Source organism: Dermochelys coriacea, chromosome 2 (genome assembly GCF_009764565.3).
Source record: "Dermochelys coriacea isolate rDerCor1 chromosome 2, rDerCor1.pri.v4, whole genome shotgun sequence".
Taxonomy (NCBI): Eukaryota; Metazoa; Chordata; order Testudines; family Dermochelyidae; genus Dermochelys; species Dermochelys coriacea.
In genome coordinates, this window is record NC_050069.1 from 69,110,124 (window position 1) to 69,129,521 (window position 19,398).

General features: G+C 45.4%; 1 protein-coding gene across 2 annotated transcripts in view; it reads left to right on the plus strand.

Moving 5' to 3' along the window:
• LOC119851473 (epidermal retinol dehydrogenase 2-like) overlaps positions 1-18,346 on the plus strand; it is a 39,738-nt gene extending 21,392 nt beyond the window's left edge. For both annotated transcript variants that reach the window (XM_038391360.2, XM_043507834.1), the window contains 4 exons: positions 9,803-9,902; positions 11,955-12,099; positions 17,051-17,173; positions 17,806-18,346. In XM_038391360.2, the coding sequence (XP_038247288.2) occupies positions 9,803-9,902; positions 11,955-12,099; positions 17,051-17,173; positions 17,806-17,935 (498 nt within the window). In that variant the 3' untranslated portion in view covers positions 17,936-18,346. The remainder of the gene's footprint in view (positions 1-9,802; positions 9,903-11,954; positions 12,100-17,050; positions 17,174-17,805) is intronic.
• Positions 18,347-19,398: the final 1,052 nt, after the last annotated feature.

The window sequence follows — 19,398 nt, forward strand, 5'->3', positions numbered from 1 at the left end:
CACGGCAAGCATGGAGCCCGCTCAGCTAACCGTCACCGTATGTCTCCTGGGTGCTGGCGGACATGGTACTGCATTGCTACACAACAGCAATTTATTGCCTTTTGGCAGCAGACAGTGCAGTATGACTGGTAGCCGTCGTAAACACAGTCCTCGGTGCTCTTATAACCGGGCGCCTGGGCAAACGTGGGAGTGACTCTAGCCGGGTCATTTCCCTTGTTTCGTCTCATGGCGATTGAGTCCTACCGGCAGTGCACTGTCTTTTAATCTGCAGCTAGCAGAAGACGATGGCCAGTAGTCATACTGCACCGTCTTCTGCTGAGCACCCAGGAGGTGACGATGGCTAGCGGTCGTACTGCACAGTCTGCTGCCAACAAGATGTATAAAGATAGATGAAGGGGCTCAAAACAAGAAATAGACCAGATTTGTTTTCTGTTCATTTTCTCCTCCCTCCCTCCCTCTGTGAAATCAACGGCTTGCTAAACCCAGTTTTGAGTTCTATCCTTGAGGTTTTGAGTTCTATCCTTGAGGCGGCCATTCAGTTTCTCGCAAAGCCACCCCTTTTGTTGATTTTAATTCCCTGTAAGACACCCCTGTAAGCCATGTTGTCAGTCGCCCCTCCCTCCGTCAGGGCAACAGCAGACAATCGTTCCACGCCTTTTTTCTGTGCAGACACCATACCACGGCAAGCATGGAGCCCACTCAGATTACTTTGGCAATTAGGAGCACATTAAACACCACACGCATTATCCAGCAGTATATGCAGCACCAGAACCTGGCAAAGCGAAACCGGGCGAGTAGGCGACATCAGCTCGGTTATGAGAGTGATGAGGACATGGACACAGATGTCTCTCAAAGCACGTACCGTGGCAATGTGGGCATCATGGTGCTAATGGTGCAGGCTCATGCGGTGGAACGCTGATTCTGGGCCTGGGAAACAAGCACAGACTGGTGGGACCGCGTAGTGTTGCAGGTCTGGGACGATTCCCAGTGGCTGTGAACCTTTCACATGCATAAGGGCACATTCATGGAACTTTGTGACTTGCTTTCCCTTGCCCTGAGGCGCAAGAATACCAAGATGAGAGTAGCCCTCACAGTTGAGAAGCTAGTGGCAATAGCTCTGTGGAAGCTTGCAATGCCAGACAGCTACCGGTCAGTCGGGAATCAATATGGAGTGGGAAAATCTACTGTGGGGGCTGCTGTGATGCAAGTAGCCAACACAATCAAAGATCTGCTGAAAGCAAGGGTAGTGACCCTGGAAAAAGTGCAGGTCATAGTGGATGCTGCAATGGGATTCCCTAACTGTGGTGGGGCCATAGACGGAACCCATATCCCTATCTTGGCACCGGAGCACCAAGCCAGCGAGTACATAAACCGCAAGGGTTGCTTTTCAATAGTGCTGCAAGCACTGGTGGTTCACAAGGGACGTTTCACCAACATCAATGTGGGATGGCCGGGAAAGGTACATGACGCTCGCATCTTCAGGAACTCTGGTCTGTTTCAAAAGCTGCAGGAAGGGACTTTCTTCCCAGACCAGAAAATAACCGTTGGGGATATTGAAATGCCTATAATTATCCTTGGGGACCCAGCCTACCCCTTAATGCCATGGCTCATGAAGCCATACATAGGCAGCCTGGAGAGTAGTCAAGAGCAGTTTCACTACAGGCTGAGCAAGTGCAGAATGGTGGTAGAATGTGCATTTGGACATTTAAAAGCGCTCTGGCGCAGTTTACTGACTTGGTAAGACCTCAGCGAAACCAATATTCCCACTGTTATTACTGCTTGCTGTGCGCTCCACAATATCTGTGAGAGTAAGGGGGAGACGTTTATGGCGGGGTGGGAGGTTGAGGCAAATCGCCTGCCTGCTGGTTACGCACAGCCAGACACCAGGGTGGTTAGAAGAGCACAGGAGGGTGCGGTGCGCATCAGAGAAGCTTTGAAAACCAGTTTCATGACTGGCCAGGCTACGGTGTGAAAGTTCTGTTTGTTTCTCCTTGATGAAACCCCCCGTCCCTTGGTTCACTCTACTTCCTTGTAAGCTAACCACCCTCCCCACCTCCCTTCGATCACCGCTTGCAGAGGCAATAAAGTCATTGTTGCTTCACATTCATGCATTCTTTATTAATTCATCACACAAATCGGGAGATAATTACCAAGGTAGCCCAGGAGGGTTGGTGGAGGAGGGAAGGACAAGGCCACATAACACTTTAAAAGTTTAAAACTTATTGAATGCCAGCCTTCTGTTACTTGGGCAATCCTCTGGGGTGGAGTGGCTGGGTGGCCAAAGGCCCCCCCACCACGTTCTTGGGCATCTGGGTGAGGAGGCTATGGAAATTGGGGAGGAGGACGGTTGGTTACACAGGGGCTGTAGCGGCGATCTGTGCTCCTGCTGCCTTTCCTGCAGCTCAGCCATATGCCGGAGCATATTAGTTTGATCCTCCAGCAGCCTCAGCATTGAATCCTGCCTCCTCTCATCACGCTGCCGCCACCTTTCAGCTTCAGCCCTCTCTTCAGCCCGCCACTTACTCTCTTCAGCCCGCCACCTCTCCTCCCGATCATTTTGTGCTTTCCTGCACTCTGACATTGTCTGCCTCCATGCATTCGTCTGTGCTCTGTCAGTGTGGGAGGACAGCATGAGCTCAGAGAACATTTCATTGCAAGTGCATTTTTTTCGCCTTCTAATCTTTGCTAGCCTCTGGGAAGGAGAAGATCCTGTGATCCTTGAAACACATGCAGCAGGTGGAGAAAAAAAAAGGTTATTTGAAAAGACACATTTTATAGAAGAATGGGTACACTCTTTCACGGTAAACCTTGCTGTTAACATTATATACATAGCACATGTGCTTTCGTTACAAGGTCGCATTTTGTCTCCCCCCCACCGCGTGGCTAACAGCGGGGAACATTTCTGTTCAGCCATAGGCAAACAGCTCAGCAGGAACGGGCATCTCTGAATGATCCTTAAGAAAAGCACCCTATTTCAACCAGGTGACCATGAATGATATCACTCTCCTGAGGATAATACAGAGAGATAAAGAACGGATGTTGTTTGAACGCTAGCAAACATACACTACAATGCTTTGTTCTACAATGATTTCCAAGTACATGCTACTGGCCTGGAGTGGTAAAGTGTCCTACCATGGTGGATGGAATAAGGCTGCCCTCCCCAGATACCTTTTGCAAAGGCTTTGGGAGTATATCCAGGAGAGCCACGAATGCCAGGCCAAATTAATCATTAAACATGTTGGCTTTTAAACCTTGTATAGTATTTTAAAAGGTACACTCACCAGAGGTCCCTTCTCTGCCTGGTGGGTCTGGGAGGCAGCCTTTGGTGGGTTTGGGGGTACTGGCTCCAGGTCCAGGGTGAGAAACAGTTCCTGGCTGTCAGGAAAACCGGTTTCTCCGCTTGTTTGCTGTGAGCTATCTACAACCTCATCATCATCGTCTTCCTCATCCCCAAAACCTGCTTCTGTGTTGCCTCCATCTCCATTGAAGGAGTCAAACAACACAGCTGGGGTAGTGGTGGCTGAACCCCTAAAATGGCATGCAGCTCATCATAGAAGCGGCACGTTTGGGGCTCTGACCCGGAACAGCCATTGGCCTCTCTGGTTTTCTGGTAGACTTGCCTCAGCTCCTTAAGTTTCACGCGGCACTGCTTTGGGTCCCTGTTATGGCCTCTGTCCTTCATGCCCTGGGAGATTTTCACAAATGTTTTAGTATTTCAAAAACTGGAACGTAGTTCTGATAGCACGGATTCCTCTCCCCATACAGCGATCAGATCCCGTACCTTTCGTTTGGTCCATGCTGGAGCTCTTTTGTGATTCTGGGACTCCATCATGGTCACCTCTGCTGATGAGCTCTGCATGGTCTGCATGCAGCTTGCCACACTGGCCAAACAGGAAATTGACATTCAAAAGTTCGTGGGCCTTTTCCTGTCTACCTGGTCAGTGCATCTGAGTTGAGAGTGCTGTCCAGAGCGGTCACAATGGAGCACTCTGGGATAGCTCCCGGAGGCCAATACCATCTAATTGCTTCCACAGTACCCCAAATTCGACCCAGCAAAACCGATTTCAGCGCTAATCCCCTTGTCGGGGTTGGAGTAAGGATATCGATTTTAAGGGTTACTGTTATCATATTGGTCAGACTTTGATTGCAGAACTGGCTTTGTCAAATCCTTTTAGGATCTGCCTCAAGTACTCAGCAGCCAGGTCATTACATGTGTGGAATTTGTCTCCAGCCATCATTTGTATGACAGCTATAGCATCTCTGTACTGTAGTTTCTCTGTTGCATGATCTTAGGTCATAGATTCTTTCAGCCTGAGCTTTCAGCTGATATCCTAATTCAGTTTTGTATGTTATTCTCAGTGGTCCATCAGCATGCAAGAGAGTCGCAGGCACAGGTCCCATTGAGGAACTAAGAATAGTTGCCATTGAAATATCATCTCTGCATCTTGCTAAGGACATGGCTCTGCAGAAAATTTCTGGACTGATAGTTGCTGTGATTGTCCTTCCCTTGCCAGACTTAAATTTGGTTTTCTTGGTCATGTCAGAAAATGTTTTGATGCCAGATTTCTTGACTGGGCTAAAGAAGCAGCATGTCGCATCAGAATCAAGTGCCCCTCTCACAAATCTCTCCATTTGTTCTTCACCAACATCTGCTGTTTTCAATAGAGTCGTATACATCAGATGTTACTTATACTCCACTAGGTATGTTGATAAGGGCTTCTGGATGTGATTTAGGGTCAAAGGGGTTTGTCATATTGTTGTGGATATGGTGGTGTGATGGAACGCCTGCCCCGCACTGGCCCTGAGAGGCTTAGTGCAAGGCAGCCAAAGGAGTGACTGCTGGGGAAACAGCTAATTAGGATGGCGGCTGCAGACAATAAGGGCGACAGCTGGACTAGCAAATCAGGGCCCAGCTGGCCCATATGAAAGGAAGCTGCAGACCAGAGTGAGGGAGTCTGCTACAAGGAGTCCTAGGGAGACAACTGGCTTTCTAGAGGGCTCCTGGCAGACTGCCAGGACTTATAGGCTTGAGGCCCTGGGAAAAGGGCAAAGGAACTGGAGCCAGAGGCAGGAGGGGAAGGAACTGGGGCTGTGGGGAAATGGTCCAGGGAATATAGACAGTGAGCTGGAAGGAAGAGGCAGCAGGAAGTTGCTGTTTGCAGGGTCCCTGGGCCAGGGTCTCCCCACTAGATGATGAAGGAGCGGCCCAGCTGTGGACTGCCAAGCCGCTGTGAGGAGCAGCTGGACTATTATTAGAGGAGTCCCCCGGAATGGGGGGAAAACGGATGGTGACATGGCCAGAGGGCTGTGCCACGAAGGAGATGCTGAGAGAAAGGAGCCATAACGGGTCTGCAGGTGGATGCAAGGATGGGAGAGCCACCACCACCTGAGGATGCATCCGCTGGGACTGAGCTAATTTCTGAAATGCCCAGCAGGAGGTGACAGTGTGGTGAGTTACCCCGTGACAGGTGGTAAAGCTGTAACATGCTCTTCACCCCTCTTCAATGCAGAGAAAGGACTTGTTTGTGGACTTTGTTTTCACTACTTTTGTTATGCCACTTCTTTCTCTCATAGTTTTTGTATATTCATAATATGAAGCTATGTATTGTCATCTCTAATACTGACCTATGCATAAAGTCAAATAAAAGGCTAGTTTCTAGAATATTTCAAAGGCTAGTACTACATACATAGACAATTACAAATTAAAACCTTCTACGAGGCAGACTAGGAGCTACACTGTATGTACAAAAGCTTACTAATGGTGAAGCATTAGGAATTTGCGTACATTTATATCTATCCATTATGCAGTGCAGGCTATGGGCACACAGTCTACTGATACTGGTGCAATATCTTCAATGTGAGAATGACCTGGCCAGCAAATTTTAATCAAAAATACTGCATAGAAACTTTATAATCACTGGTGAGATGTTTTCACATCCCATATTCTTAATTGTCAAAGTATTTCATGTTTTCAAATTGCAGAGTATTGATATTCACCATTTTTGCCACATGCTAAACAGCTTCATCACTTCTGAAAAAAAAATTGCCCATGCAAAACCAATAAAAGTCTTTTATTAAATTGTCATTTGGTAGGTTTGACCAATAAACACCACAGTAAGGTGTTGAAATTAACTTAAACAGTAGTCATGTTCCAGTGTTTCTGGAACAGTGCAAAAAAATGACACTTTCTCATTCTGGGTACCATTGTTTCACCTGGCCTGCAGGCTTACGGCACCACTAACAGCTTCAGATCCTACCTCATCTAAATGTACTGTGGCAAAGTCAGACCTGACAGCTATAAAAAAGTGGTCCTATTGGGATCCAGGAGGTGGGTGGTCGGAAGCCTGCCCACTGCTAGAGGACCTCCCCCAGCCTAAGGGGAAGTTCCACAGGACCTGGAAACCAAATGATTCTGGAGGACAACTAATGAAAAAACAGGGACAGAAGTGAGGTCAAAGGGTCAAATGAAGGAAACCTGACGGGGACACCAAGCAGAGAACCTCACACAGCACCCACTGCTCCTCGAAGGCATCAAGGGAGCCAGCAGACACCGCCCAGAGGAACTCTTCCCGGATGCATGAAAGAACAGAGGATCGGAAATAGGCCCCACAGTCATAGGAGACCGCATCGGCCAGCCTTCTCTCCCTGGTTTTATAAATGGCCATTTTAGCCAGGACTAGGAGGAGGCTGACCAAGAGGTCCCGTGGCTTTGTGGGGCCATGGATAGGGAGTGCATAGATAAGGAGGTGAGGGAAAAAGTGCAACCAGAAACGTAACAAAATATTTTTGAGGAGCCAGAATAGGGGCTGCAACCTGGCGCACTCCAAGTAAACGTGCGCCAAGGTCTCCCTCTCGCTGCAGAGGGGACAGGTGTCCAGGACCAGGGGTAAACCGTACCAAGTACATGCCTGTGTTCATGGCCCCATGAAGGAGCTGCCAACTGATATCCCCGGCGGGCTTCGGAACCAGGGTGGAATATAGGCTGACCCACTGGGGCTCCTCACCCTCTAGAGGTGGCAAGAAGTGCCGCCACTTTGTTGGGATGGGACGCAAGGCTGAGGAAGTAAAGGGTGTGGAGTGCGAGCGTGTATAGATGTTTCCTTGGCGTGATGTGGAAATGAACCTGCTGCAAATAATTCAGCCAGCTCACGGTGAAGGCACAGAGGGGCCAGTTGGGTCCATGGGGCAGGGGCCCGATGAAAAGGTCCAGATGGCCTGGGGTGGAGCGTGGGTGGGGTGTGCCCTCTCGCAGAACCCGGTTGAGGTAAACCTGAGCAGTGGGCGGTAAAGCAGCCCTCACCTCCTGAAGTACGCACCTGGGAGTATGAGTCTGGAGAGCCCCATGCGCTGAACAAGCATCAGGGAATCCAGCCAGTCTCCCCGATTGTGGTCCAGGAGGTCTCTGACTCTGATGACTTCTGCCAAGACCAACCTCTGGCACACGAGGGGGACTCCGCCACCTGCACACGGAGCTGGGAGTTGTGTAGCAGGGGCTCCGCCAGGAGATCTGCACCCTCGGTGGCTGCCATGGACCTGGTCGCCGAGAACAGTTTCCGGTTCTGGAGCAGGTCCTGGTAGAAGAACAGCAGCCCAGAGAGGATGGAGATAAAGGAGCTGTCAGTCGTATCAGAGCCCTCAGAAGCGGCGCAGGAAGGCATGCACCAGTACGCTCCATGCCGGACTACCTGCACCATACCTGCAGGGCCTGGAGGCAGAAGACATGGACCTGAGTGCACAGGCACTTCAGACCCTGCCCTCCCTTCTCCAGGGGCAGGTGGAGGACCTCTGCAGAGACCCAGTGCACTCCTGGCCAAAAGAACTCCAGAATCGCTGTCCGGTGGTTGGCAAGGAAATCCGGGGCCGGGACCAGGCTGTTGAGCCAGTGCCAGAGCATGGACAGGACTAATTGATTGAGCACCAGTGCCCTCCCTCGAAGGGAGAGGCACCAGAGTAGTCCTGTCCATTTCCGGAGCCGCTCTGTCACTCTGCCCTCTAAACCATGCCAGTTCTCCAGCAGATGGCCAGATGCGTGGCAGAAAGGTAAACGCCAAGACAGAACAGCGGATCTGCGCTCCACCGGATGGCCTGAAGCACGGGTGGGAAGGAGCTCGCCTGCCACCTGTCCCCAACCACCAGGCCAGAGCTCTTGACCGGGGAGGAGGAAGCTGCTGAGTAGACGCCCTGGCAAGCCTCCACCCGCACCAAGTTGCCCGGGTCTTGGACCATGAGGAGCACGTCATTGGCGTATGCTGACAGAACCAGCCGCAGCTCCGGCTCTCGCAGCACCAACCCCGTCAGTCTCCGATGGAGGAGACAAAGGAAGAGCTCAATCACCAGAGCATACAGCTGGCCAGAGAGGGGCCCCTGCTGTACTCCCCGCCCAAAGCTGACCGGTTTGGTCAGGGTCCAGTTGAGCCTGACCAGACACTCCGTGGAGGCATACAGCACCTGGAGAAAGCCCACAAACCGGGGTCCGAAGCCTAACACTCACAGAGTGCCCAGGAGATATCCATGATCCACCCTGTCAAACGCATTCTCCTGATCTAAGGACAGGAGGGCGAATGACAGACCATCCCTACACCCAAGCTCCAGAAGATCCAGGACCAGATAGAGATTATCAAAGCTGGTACGGCTCCAGTCGGTGTAGGTCTGGTCTGGGTGGATCACGTCCGCCAGCACAGACCCCAGCCACAGCGAGATGGCTTTGGCTACGACTTTGTAGTTCGTGCTGAGGAGCAAGACGGGACGCCAGTTCCGTAAGTTGCGGAGGTCCCCCTTCTTCGGCAATAAGGCAAGCACGGCTCGCCTGCATGAGAGAGGGTGGAAGGCAGATATATCAGCCCTAGAATGGTGAAGGCCCTTTTCCCTGTGAACTGAAAAGAAGTTCTCAGGTTAGCTAGAGATGCCTGAACCAATTAAGGGCCTCTGGTGATTCTTAAAAAACCCTCTTCTGGTATGAGGGAGGGATGAGAAGCAAGCTGCAGGAGGACTAGTGGCAGCAGGGAGGCAAGGCTTCTCCTGGGTGGAAGAGTGCTCCCCTCCCCTTAGGTGGAAAGACCTACGTTAACTTCTGTTTGGGGAAGAACTATCAACGAGAAGTCAGCGAAGTAAGGCAATGCCACAGAGAGGGGGCAGGGAAAGGTATTCTTTTTGCATTGTGAATTTGTTTTTTTGTTTTGCTCAGGAGAGCTCCTCTGGCCTACCCTGAAGTCCACCTTGTAAAAACTGAAGAAAAAAAAAACAAAGTGAGGAATTCAAAACGTGGCAGAGTGGCACTGATTTACACCAGGCCCCCATAGCCCGAGGGAGAAACACCAAGTCAGCTGAGGTGAAAGGTGTCTTGCCATAGTACATAAAATAAGTTTTCAAATGATGTGTAATGTGGGGCTGTTTAGGGTAGATACACTAAACTCCAAAAATATGGCCCTTTTTGAGAATTGCCGCATGGCTAACAGGCCTTACACCTACCATCTGCCTGCACCTACCATCATTTTGCCTCCGTCTGCCTGACAAGTTGGTTTCTAGCTCCCCTTAGTGGATCATTATGACTAATTTAAAACACTCAGTGAGTCTTGCAAAGTCAAACCAGAAGGAAACACTAAGCGGATGAAATAAGAATAATCTCTGCGCTGACAAATCTCCATGATTTTAGGGGAAAGCTTACTCCTTGAAAAGTCATTATCTTATATCTCCTATTTTCAAAAATGAAGCTTTGAAAAGTAATTGAAGTTGTAAAACCTAATTATAGAATGAACTAATTTTAACTGATACCTAATTGTGTGGTTTCTTATGTGTTCCATAGACTTGCAAAGCCTTCCTTCCAGCTATGATTGCCTGTAACCGTGTATACTTGGTTAGTATCTCAAGTGGAACTGGACTTATTGGTGCCAATAAACTGACAGGTTAGTGTGCTGTAGAGCTATTCTGAATTAATGTAAATATACACTCAGAGTTAACCATTTTACTTCTGAAATCTCATCCAGCTTTTTAAAGGAACATTGTCTTAATCTATTATGAAAGATAGTATAAACTCATGAAAAACCTGCAAGTATTTGTAAAAATTATGAGCAGATTGAAGGAGAGAACTATGATGATTATACCTGTTTAGCATAGACAAGCCCACTGCAGGCTTCACAGACTGGAAAGAGCAATATGCACCATAGCAAACAGATAATTCAATCATCACAGGGGACACAGCAGTGATCCCTTCAAGAACATTGCCTAATATTTCCCATTATCATTTTTTCTGACATTTTGCAAAGAGCTCTGTTGCCTCCATGGTTTGCAACTAGAACTTTATATTTAGTAGGGGGATGGTCCTGGTGTCATACAGGTGCCTTTTATGATCCCCATGAAAATCCATTCTGATTCAATGAGTTATAAGCTGTTAAAATTCTCCATTTTTCTTTTGTGTTTTTCTCAGTAGAGCTTGCTATTAAAATTTCTGAACAGACCATCCACATGTTGCATGCTTCCCAACCTCTCACTTCTGCATTCCACACAGACAAAATGGATCATCCAGCTTCTCATATTTCCTCTCAAAATACCATGGTGCTAGCAGCCAGGATATTAGGAGCATGTCTAGCTTCTTCTATTGATTGGTATTAATAATTCTGTATTCTTCCCAATTTCTATTAGGCAAGACCACATACTCCATTGAGAATCTGAGAATGTAATCATGTCTTTAACATGACAGTCCTAACTCTCAGCCACTTAATTACACTTCCTATCAGCATATCTGAGTAGTTAGATTTGGCAGAATCTTTCTGGCTATAAAATGGGGCTACTCCTGCACATGTAACACACTGTTTCAAAGAATAAGACTACACCCGCTGTCGTTTATTAAAGTTAGTCTTCTAGCACAAGTGGAGGGAAAGGAATATTACACTTGTGTATAATATAATTTTTCTACTTTTTATTCTTTAAAAAAACTTGTTAAAAGAATGTTGTTAAAGTTGAAAAGACAAACACCAAAAGTTAGGAAAAGCCTGTATTAAGGATGTGGAACCTTAATGACATCCACATTGCAAGCCTGGGCAATAGAATGATGATGGAGTTGCCATTGGTAATGGAGGAAGATGACATGGGGAGGGATTAGTAGGAAAGATGAGAATTCAGTTTTGGAAAGATCAAGTTTGACATGCAGAAGGACATCCCAGAGAAGATGTCTAAGACAACTAGAGCCACAAGACTGAACAAGTTTGTGAGCTGTAGCTCACGAAAGCTTATGCTCTAATAAATTTGTTAGTCTCTAAGGTGCCACAAGTACTCCTTTTCTTTTTGCGAAGACTGAACAAGAGATAGTTAGATTTGAGAGTCCTTGCTACCAGAGGATAATGATAATGGGAGTCTTGGGAGCAGATGAGTTTGCTGAGGATATATCCAGGGAAGAGAAGGAATTGGACATGAAAGAATTGAGGATGAAGAGAGCATTGAGAAGGTAGTGCCTTTAGAGTTTAGCAAAGGAAATAGTTTCTATTCCAGTGTAAGCTTCTTGGGGTAGTACTGGATCCAGGTGTTCTGAAACTAATAGCATGTTTGGTCTGTTATTTGCATGTATATATCCAAGATGCTCTTTCCACGCATACCAATGCTGTACCTGAGCTCCAGTAAGAAACTGAAATGTTTCAACATCTCAGCGACTCTTGTCAGAGTATGTTGTCAGATTATAAGTCTTATGCTGTGAAAAACTAATGGTCCAGTAATGAAAACCTTGCTCATGCTAGTGAGCTCTTTCTTGCATGAATAGTTCCATTGAACTCGCATCAATAAATGCTCACCAACATGAGTAAGGGTTGCACAATTGGGCCCTTTGACAAAACAGAAAGTAGTGTAACATAACTCATTATTATCAAAGTTTAAGTATTTTATTCTAAAAATTTAAATTCAGGCAGTAACACTTGCTATGATGCTAATGATGTGTTTTGAATATTCCTTTTTTCTTCTCTTTACAGATTATAATGCAAGTAAATTTGCAATAATTGGCTTTCTGGAGTCATTAGCTTTTGAGTTGCAGGCTGCAGGAAAGAAAGGCATTAAAACCACCATCATCCGTCCTTCTTTCATAAATACAGAAGTATCCACAGGTATTCGTGTCTCGTAAGTAAAACTTCTTATATTTTGCATATTAAGCAATTGCATGTGGAATACTAAAAATGGTTGACTTTAGATCTAGCATTTGCCACCATTCAGGGCAACTGCCCTCTCCCTCAGTGGTCCAGCCAAGGGCACCCACTCTCATGCTTCCAGCTCCCCAGCTGTTGCATTTCTTGTGTGGAGACCCACATAGTCTCTCTTCTGACCAAGGTATTTCCAAGCAGCACAGTTCCCTGCCTTCGCTCTGTTATTCCCAGCACAGACAAGTTGCCCAAGGATGCCTGCTTGCTTTCTCTTCAGAGACAGTTAACAGGTATAATTGCTACAGTAATAAGGTACCACACAACACTTCCTGTGCACGCCTACTTTATTACTTTATAAGGTAAAAACACTACAGAGAAAACACATTAAAATCAATAAAGAACCTAGATGCGTGCTAATAAGCTTACCAAATAATTCCCCCTGCTCCCCAATGCTAACATGGGCTCTGGCAGCAGCAATCCTTCAACACCACTTCCAGGGGTTTCCTTTGTGAGCACAAGCTCATCACAGCTTGAGTTCAGAACAAGCACAGTTTTATGGGGTCTCAGTTTGCCCAGTCCTTCCAACCCCACCCTAAAGATTGGGGGCCTTTGTGGACCAGAGGTTCTGTCAATTTGTTGGCTCAGGAAGAAGGCCCCGAGCCAGTTGAAAACCAGGCTATTTATCCAAAAACCTTTTCTTTGTCTTTTGGTCCCTAGATAATCCATTTTGAACTAGTATATGTGAGCCTCTCAAGGGAAGTGGCTTCTCTGAAAATGTTATAGCCTGAGTGCATTTGCCTTATCAGCCCATGCTGTTCTCCTATTTACTCTTCTTATGGAAATACATGCAATGCTACAATAACACATACACAATTGCATTTTTAATATAATGGACCCCAAAGGTATTAACATAATTCAATATGATTTAACTTAATTCAATGAAATTTATTCAGGACATTGCAGGAAATTGTCAGTCTGTCACAGCGTGTATGAAAATATAATTAGTAAACAGTAGAAATCATTTTTTCAGTCTCCAGCCATTTTAAAGTTGGCTTTGTTTTTTAATACCATTTGTATGGCTTATAAGTGCACAAAGCCATGAATAATGAATCCACTTTAGCACACATGACCAGTAACTGACATGAGCACAGACAGCACAAAAGTCTTACTGGCAGTGGACTTTTACTCAGAAATGCATTTCTACAGCATGTATGTGGTCCAGCTGACTTACCTGTAAAGAAGAGGGACATTGCTGAGGTGCAGCACTAAGTGTCTGAACCAAAGCCCATTGACTAAACTAGCTTTGGATAATGCCTGAACTGGACACTTCTTTCAGGCAGGTGAAAATTAGGCATGGTAGTGTGTTGATAACCGAAGGCTTGTCTACACAAGAAGTTAAGCTGAATTAACTAAAAGTGTGAATTTAAAGTGCATTAGTTAAAGTGCATTATACCCCTATGTGGATGCTCTAATTAAGAAGTAAAGTGGCCTTAGTTCATTTCAGCTTATTTCACTTTTGCATCTGCCTGAGAAATGCAGAACACTAAACCTCGGTCTACACTTAAAACTGGTACTGGCCTAGCCATGTTAGTGAGAGGTGTGAAAAAGACACCTCTGACTACTTTCAGAGTAGCAGCCGTGTTAGTCTGTAATGCATCCGATGAAGTGAGCTGTAGCTCACGAAAGCTTATGCTCTAATAAATTTGTTAGTCTCTAAGGTGCCACAAGTACTCCTTTTCTTTTTACCTCTGACTACGTATCTGCCAATAAAACTCACAGTGTAAACACAGCTATGCCAACAGAAGAGTACTTCTGTTGACATAGCTAATGACGTTCATGGAGGAAGTTTTCCAATGCTGACAGAAAAATTCCTGTCAATGTACGTTGTGTCTACACTAGGGGGTTAGGCTGGCATAGACTCTTTAGCATAGACAAAGCCTTAGTGCCTGAACTCATACCCAAACTTATATAGGAGTATGCAGGAAGACAAAGGGGGAATGTTGCATATAGAAGGGGAAGCTGAGTCTGTTCTAGGATGTGGAGTAACCCATAGATGGCTCTGGAAAGACTGTCATAAGTCAGAGCATCCGTGGAGCTGTTCTAATTTACATCAGAAGCCATTCCAGCCCTGAAAGCAGCTCAAAAGTGAGAAATAAACAGGTGGTTTAAAGCCAGATTTGCTTCCCGTCCTCCTGAGCTATGCCTTAGTGCTGCTTCTCTGGAAGGCGAAGCACAGAACTTAGTCAAATTTATTTGCATCACCCCTTAAAACATCTGTAATGGTCACTGAAGTCTAAACACGTACTGGTTTATGATGTTACCTACACTAGAGAATATTGGCTTTGCAATCAGTTTTCCAGCCCCCTAGCCACCTGTAACACATCACATGGCCACATACAATCACTACCAATGGTGCACAGGTGCTCACATTATCATTGTGATTGCTCTTCCTCTGAGTAAGACTGACAACTATATCATCCACCCTAATGGCACTGCACCATTGCAGTGCCAATGTAGACAAAAGCACTGGTCTAGCAGCTTCAAGCAATGCAATTGTTCTCGGTTTTTCTGTGCACTACCACAAGGGCTCTGCTCATCAGTCAGTAACCATTCTGACAGTTCAGAGTGCTGTCTGCATGCAGACCTAAGCAGCTGAAGTAGTACTTGGCAAGTCTGGGGCTCTGCCCAGTGTCCCCTCCAGGGCTCTCTCCCCAGCCCCCAGAGTAGTAAAGAAGGATGCTGTCACAGGGTAACTGACCCCTGCAGGCTAAGTTGGTCCAGCTTCCCTGTGTCAGAGCAACTGTGGCCAATAAAGCCAAAAAAAAGGGGTGCGGCTACACCTGGGCCTCTAAAGGCCTGTCAGAGGACAGGAGGAGGGGGAGTAACTAGGAGAGAGGAACCACAGTGGAGTGGCAGCAGTCAGCTGCCCAGAAAGGATGCCCTGGAGCTGAGCTGCTGTTCCAGAAGAGTAGAAGAACTGGCTGAGAGCAAAACTAGTGAACAAGGAGTGGCTGAGAAGGGAGCTGGCTGGGACTGGGAAGCAGCAAGGAGGAGGATTACCAGAGACCCTGTGAGAGGAGCCCATGAAACCGTAGGGCATAAGGTGGTGAGCTGATTGGCTGTTTTTTGTTGCTTACGTTTGGACAATATACCTACTTAAAGGAGACTAGGTATGGCAGTGTATGCTTGGAAACTAAGGGAAAGCCCTGCCATGTCAGACTCACAAACATTCCAGCAAGAGCCTAGGTGGGGAGCTTCCCCATCATATTTGCAAGAGTGACGGCTCAGCAGGGTTTAGTCCCTGCCTCTGATGAAGCAGATAACTTGAAATCATCCACTGGAACAAATGAAAAATGTACAGGTCCGAATGTATGGTATATGCAATAAATAGATGTAATTATGTATGTGCCTAAGGTTTAAATTATATCAGCGTAGCTACATCAGTCATGGCTGTGGGGGGGAAAATACACGCTGGTCTGACATAGCTATGCCAACAAAACCACCAGAGTAGATGCAGCTATGTCAACAGCAGAGTTCTTCTGTCAGTGTAGCTACTGTCGTTTATGGAGGTGGTGTTCCTACACTGACTGAAAAACTCCTTCGCTCGGTATTGGCTGCGTCTATGCTAGAGGGCTATGCCGACATAGCTATGCTGGCATATGATCCATAATGTAGACATAGTCTAATAATACCAGACACTATGGGGAGGTACAATTCACAAACCCTGTAATCTTGTGTGTGGACTCCATGCACTGTGTGCACTCAAACACGGGTGACTAGCTTGGATTTGGTAGCAAGATAGGGAGCCTTGCCTTATAGGTCACTATTTCAGATTCCATCTCAAAGTGTATAGGGACCCACATCAATTCAGTGGCCTACTTGAAATAAAATTTTTCTCTTGAATTAGCCTGTAGTGGACACCTGCTGGCATTACAAACTGCCCTCACTCAGGCAGGCAAGAAGTGTTGTTGGCAGATGAGGTGCTGAGGAAGTTATGCTACAGATAGAACTTAGTCTTTAGAGCTCTGCCACCTGCACAGCTCACCAGCACTAAACTTTAGCTCTCTCTCTAAAATAACAAGTTCATGCAGACCGCATCACTTTGTGACACACAGCTGGGAAAAGCGCACAACTCACATCGTCAGTGATAAGACCAAATGAAAATCAGATCATAAAAGGCAATCAGTTTGACGTAGGGGCCAAATTTTGTCACCTCTTTGTGTGCATGTGAGTGTATAAATTGCCCACACAGTTGTATATGTAACTGCAGAAAATTGCCCAGAGTTTATGGATGCATTTGCACATACAGAGATCTGACGACTTAGCCACAAAAGAGCATTATTTGGTAAACATTTAACATGTAAACTATGGGTAAGACTCCCATTGAGTTCAGTGGACTCCAGAACGGGCCCTGTGTGAATGCTATTTATTAGTTAAAATTTCACAGTTATCAACAGTTTTTACTAATTATTTTACTTACAGCAGGACTCTAAAGCTACATCTGCACTACAGGTGCTACAGCAGCACAGCTATGGTGCTGCAGCTGTGCTGCTTTAGATCCCTACTGTAAGTGCTTCCTACAGCAATGGTAAGGGGTTTTCCGTCACTAGTTAATCCACCTCTCTGAGAAACAGTAACTAGGTCAATGCAAGACCTATGGAAGGTCCGTATAGTATCATCTACACTGGGGGTTACGCCAGCTTACCTATGTTGCTCAGGGGTGTGAATCTTTCGCACTCCTGAGTGATGTAACTAGGTCAAAAACGTTAAGTGAAAACCTGGCCTAAGAATGGAGAATCTTTACTTTTTTGCAAGAAGCAAAACTTTCCATTTGAAGTGGGAGGAAGGAGGGAAATTATCAGTTTTGAAGTAAGTGATTCGAGAAGTCAAGTTTTACAGTTTTTTAATAACTACATGTCCTATTTTACCAGGAGGCCACTTTTATTTCCTATTTTGGATGTAGAGTATGCAGGCAGGAAGATCGTGGATGCAATTCGAGAGGAGAAGTTTTATGTGTTCATGCCTCTGACCAATTGCCTTTCTTCTTTGAAAAAGTAAGAATGGGATTTCTTTCCCCTTCCCCCACCACCAAATACCTGGTAGCTAAACAGAATACAAAGCTAGTAAAAATGTGCAATAAGATATGATGCTGGACTATCAATTTTCAGACTAGTTACCGACAGAACTACGAAGAAAGGGTGGTTTCAACGACTGCCTCCAACACACTTCTCAGATAAACGTATACACAAGTAAAAGTTATTTCAAGGATTTTCACAAGTTATAAGACAGTGTGATCTGCAGGAAGGCACTTGGGGCCATAAGTCAGGAACTCCCAAGTTCTAAAATTGCCTCTGACTAGCTCTGTGCTCTTGGTCAAATGGCTTAATCTCTCTCTTCTGTTTCCTCATTTGTAAACTTGGATTGTTAAACGTGGTGTGAAGACTGATGTTGGGGATGTAAAGTATTATATCGTGGAAATGTAGGGCTGGAAGGGATCTCAAGAGGTCATCTATACCATCCACCCATGCTGAGGCAGGACCAAGTATACCTAGACCATTCCTGACAGATATTTGATTTTCTGTTTATATGTAGTATTAATTTATTTTTTCCTTGTTAGTTAGAATTAGTGGGTGGATAGTTAAAAAATACCATCAAGACTAACTAGAAATGCTGTTTGTCTCCTCAGCTTTGTATCTAAGAAAGTGCTACTCCTTGCTGTAGAGTATGCTGGTATTTTCAACAATCTGGACGGTGTCAGAGACCGGAAGACAAGGGACCAAAACCACACTGCTCTGAAGATGTCAGATACCAGCTAATCAAAATTCGTATGTAACAGTTAATGGACATAATGGGTTATTTCTTCAGGTTTATTTCTTTCTTAGATCAATTCTCTTCTATATGATACTTTAGGTGTTTAAAGATGTCATACTTGTTCTGATAGCTGTCTGTTAATCAGTATTTTTTATCCTCAACTGTTCTGTCTTCTTTCCATCAGTACAGGCATATTTTCCTCTCAACATATGTACATAATTCATTAAAGCAAATAAAAGTTAATGTAGTGATGTCTTAGTTCCATAAGTAATGGGTATCGAGGTCACAAATTAACATAGCTGTTATCTTTATGGGCACTCACAGCTAAGAGATTGTGGGATTTAATGGACATGGAGAGATTGACCTAATCTCATATTGTTAAAGGTAGTTCCTCCAGGACAATATTATATATTATAATTGGGGCTGAATAGAAAAAGTTGCATTGCCACTGCCTTTACTTATTAGTTCTGCAGAATATTTCACTTCCATGCATAGGCAGTAATTTGAAATGTTATATCTGTGTATCTAAGGCAGTGTTTCCCCGAAGTGAGGGACATGTCCAAGGAGGATAATAAAGCACTATTTTTGAGAGGTTCATACAGATCTTTCAAATATTCTTCAGAGTCTGTGCTTTCATTTAAAACAAAATGAAGTCTCTAGCTATTATACTGCAAAGAAAACTGTTAAAATCTGGAGTGCAACCAAAGGAAAGATGTCTGTCCAAGCTTACAGAGCCCTTGAAACAATAGCACTGAAGTGTGAACTGCTCCATGCATTTCAATGGGTGCTAACTTAAATGTCGCTAATAATGCTTTAAATATCAATGTTACTAACCATCTCACTGCTTTTCAAAATACTTATGAAAAGAGAGGAAGTGTCATAGGGCAATGGCTCTCAGTCTTTCCAGACAGCTGAACCCTTTTCAGGAGTCTGATCGGTCTTGCTTACTCCCAAGTTTCATCTCATTTAAGAACTACTTGGTTACAAAATCAGACATAAAAATACAAAAGTGTCACATCACACTATTACTGAAAAATTGCTTTTTAACCATATAGTTATAAAATAAATCAATTGGAATATAAATATTGTACTTATAGTACAGTGTATACGCTATAGTATATAGAGCAGTATAATCAAGTCTGTATGAAATTTTAGTTTGTATTGACTTTGCTAGTGCTTTTTATGTAGCCTGTTATAAAACTAGGCCAATATCTAGATGAGTTTATGTACCCCCTGGAAGACCTCTGTGAAGCCCTAGAGGTACACATACCCCTGGTTGAGAACCACTGGGTGAAGATCTACCCCAGAATTTCCCGAAGTAGGGGAATGGGCATGAAGGGCTAGCTCAGGAGGGACATGCAGAAGACACATCAATTAAAATTGATAGGCCTTTAATAACACATGGTGTAGCTGTGGAGGGCATAATTGGTTTCGTTTCCTGAAGGGGGAACTTAACTTTCAGAAGTTT